This window comes from Corylus avellana, chromosome 11 (assembly GCF_965113065.1).
Source record: "Corylus avellana chromosome 11, dhCorAvel1.hap1.2, whole genome shotgun sequence".
In the NCBI taxonomy this organism is placed as follows: domain Eukaryota; kingdom Viridiplantae; phylum Streptophyta; class Magnoliopsida; order Fagales; family Betulaceae; genus Corylus; species Corylus avellana.
The window spans coordinates 18,774,181-18,777,291 of record NC_142500.1 but is presented as its reverse complement, the minus strand read 5'-3'; the positions used below and the strand labels follow the sequence as shown (position 1 = coordinate 18,777,291).

The following is a 3,111-nucleotide window of genomic DNA, read 5'->3' as shown; positions in this document are numbered from 1 at the left end:
TAAAACCATATATATATGGTCATTGACCCTACTTGATGTTGATAACAGGTAGGACTCCTTGTGAATAGAGGAAGCATTTTATGATCCGAAATTTTTTGTTGTTGCATCTAACGATTTATATAATGCTCCATCATTTAAATGACATGATAACATATTCATCATGTGGTAATATATATATCACTAGATCTGAAAAATCGAATCTAGACCAGGAAAGAATTCCATGAGAGATTCCCATTCCTGTTAACTCTTAACATTTGTGATAGACAAATATTAACTCCACATTTATGTGTTGTCGCTGAATAGACAAAGAAAGAAGTCTAAAGATCTTTCTTTTTTTTTTTCTTTCTTTTTTTTGGCTTTCCCCTAACCCTATGGAAATTCTTGTAGTACTTGCCATATATAGAGAAGTATCACAACTTTTATTAGCCACCACAGTTAATCATAGTTTATCGAACCCCGTTGTGAATTCTACATCATGAATTCATGGACTCAAAATGCTATTTTCAATTTGCTAAAAGAAATGGAGGCATTACAGGCCTCTTTTCAATATCTTGAACTGGGTAAACTCAACATTTGGAAAAGAAAAGAAAGAAAGAAAAAAAAAAAAAGATCCACAGAACCTCATGGCCAAGCATCAGGAGAGACTTTTTCACTGACTGTAGAACCAAATTGGGGACCACCCTTACGGTATTGGATAAGAAACTCAATAGGGTATCCTTTCACCTTATGAGGCACAATCCCCAGATCATTGAAAGTCAAAGCTGCAGATCCCACCATAAAATAAAAATCAGAAGAAATCATAGAACAAGGTGACAGAAATGGAAAAAGAAAAATGACGAGCCATAAGCTAAATTCTTTGAACTCACCACTCTCTGAAACGACTGTATCTGTAGTTGCTGCAAGGATCTGATCCAGGTTGAAAATCTCGGGAGTGGGTAATGGAAATGGAACTTTTTTAAGTAATATTTCTCTCGGCATTGCGAAAGCCTGAAAGCATTTACCGTGATTATGTAATTAAGAAAGTTAACAAATAAAGATACACATATATACACACACAAGACCTTCTAAAAATGCACATACAATTACAAAAAGCAACATACATCCCCACTGCTTAAAAGATGTGATGGCCAAAAGGTAAATAACACCCATGAGAGGTTTACTAAAAAACAACTCATAGGCACAGAAATACTGGTTCATATGATGATCTGGAACAAGTGGCATCCTTCTATGTTTTCGTTATTAGGGCTACAAAAAGGAAAATCTGCACTCCCATCGGATACAAGGTAAATGTCATCTAAGGAAAGCAGCACTGTCTATTAATTACAAATAAAAATTCAATTTCAGGATACATGTCTGATAGATTTTTGCTACGGCATCATCCACAAGTACATTTGAAGCAGTCCTTATCTGGAAGCAGAAAATCGTATATATTTTTTTGCTTTCTAAACAACAGGAGAAGCATAACCAAATTTTAGAATTTAGAAAAGACTTTTGACACAAAATTTGCATGTCTGATAACTAATAATAAATATTCTGAATAAGGGTTGCTAATGGAAAACAAACCCACCCATATAGAGCGAAAGAAACTCAAATGAGCCTATTGGAGTCGCTAAAAAACAAGATTCCAAAGATTCATTTCCCATGGCCCTAAAATATTGACAGTTTATCTATTTACCTTTGCAACAGGGAAAGGAACTTTGACATAGCGAGGCCATTCCCGAATCGTGTCATACATAATCTCTGCCTGCAGTGTACTAAGATCTCAGTAAAAATCAGATCATATCAGTGCATCAACTAGAAAGATGAGGAAGGGAATTTACCAATTCATGCACAGTAAAGACCTCTGGCCCACCAAGTTCATAAACGTTTCCCATGCTGGCGCCATCATCTTTCAAGGCCGCAACAATTGCACCAGCAACATCAACAACATATACCGGTTGGATTCTGCAAATAAGCATTATAAGGGAAATGACCACAACAAATTTAAAAATTATATACAGCTGCCACCAGTTGTAATGTGAGTGTTTAAAATTCAAGTATTACATAATTGCAGCGCGAGATTGCAAATGATAGATTCAAGACATACTTGGTAGATCCACCCCCGATGAGGGGGAGAAAACCATATTTTTTTGCAAAGCGTGCCCACTGATTCAAAATCCTATCCTCCGTACCAACCATTGCAGCAGGTTTCATAATTGTGGCCTGTAGAAGAAACTGCATGTCAAAAATTCTGCTCTCCGTAGCAGTATGATCAGATTTAAAATTAGGGAAGATCTAGTAGACTTTTTTTTTAATCATTCACCCTCATCTCTGCAACCAATATCATACTTTTAATACCCATTCTAAAACTAACTACCACAAATACATTTACCTTAAGCTTGCAGTTGATTTCATTTCATTCCATAAATTAACAAGAAGTGGGTCAAATTAGCGAAGATGTGACTAGCACTTTCCCTGGGCTATTACTACAGATGATGTGACAAACCTTATAATCTTGCAAAGATGCAAGATCCAACTCTCAATGTATCAAATATTATTTTTTAGCTTTGCCATTGAATTTTTAAAGCTAAGAGGCTTGCTCCCAGGTTCCTATCTCCTTTATTTTATAATAATTATTTTTTCTATTAGTAATTGCAAATTCATTAAAAAGCGCAAAGGCACAACCTAAGTACACATGGAGTATACAAGAGAGAAAGTCCCTATCTCTTTTCTACCCTATACAATTAATAAACTACCATGCCTTACTGCAAATCCACCTTACCAATTAAAAGTAACAAGATAAAGATAATAACACATCCTGCACTCAGCCTGACTTGTTCATAGCTTTATTGGTTAAGATTACTTTGGCTTTACAATAACCATATTCCTATCATATAATTTATGTAAAACTCACAAGAAGCGGCATTATCAGCTTTGCTTTAGAGAAAAAAATTAGTATTACCTCAGGTAGTTCTCTCAAAATAGTTTCCTCTGCTGCAGCTTTAGCTCTTAGGAATCTGGATGGAGATGATGGAGATGCCCCTAAGCAAGAAACTTGAATGAATCTCACGATACCACCATGTTCTTTGGAAATCTGCACAAGTTAAAGACCAAAGACCATATGCCACTACA

The 3,111-nt window shown here is 35.6% G+C and overlaps 1 protein-coding gene across 1 annotated transcript; it reads right to left on the bottom strand.

The window, feature by feature from the left end:
• Positions 1-398: 398 nt before the first annotated feature.
• LOC132166583 (NAD(P)-binding Rossmann-fold superfamily protein) lies at positions 399-3,073 on the bottom strand (the record flags this gene model as incomplete). Its single annotated transcript, XM_088511836.1, is given in 6 exon segments — positions 399-761; positions 867-987; positions 1,676-1,744; positions 1,821-1,944; positions 2,087-2,202; positions 2,942-3,073. Coding segments are annotated over 6 exon segments (702 nt in total), but the record flags the coding sequence as incomplete, so codon positions are not given.
• Positions 3,074-3,111: the final 38 nt, after the last annotated feature.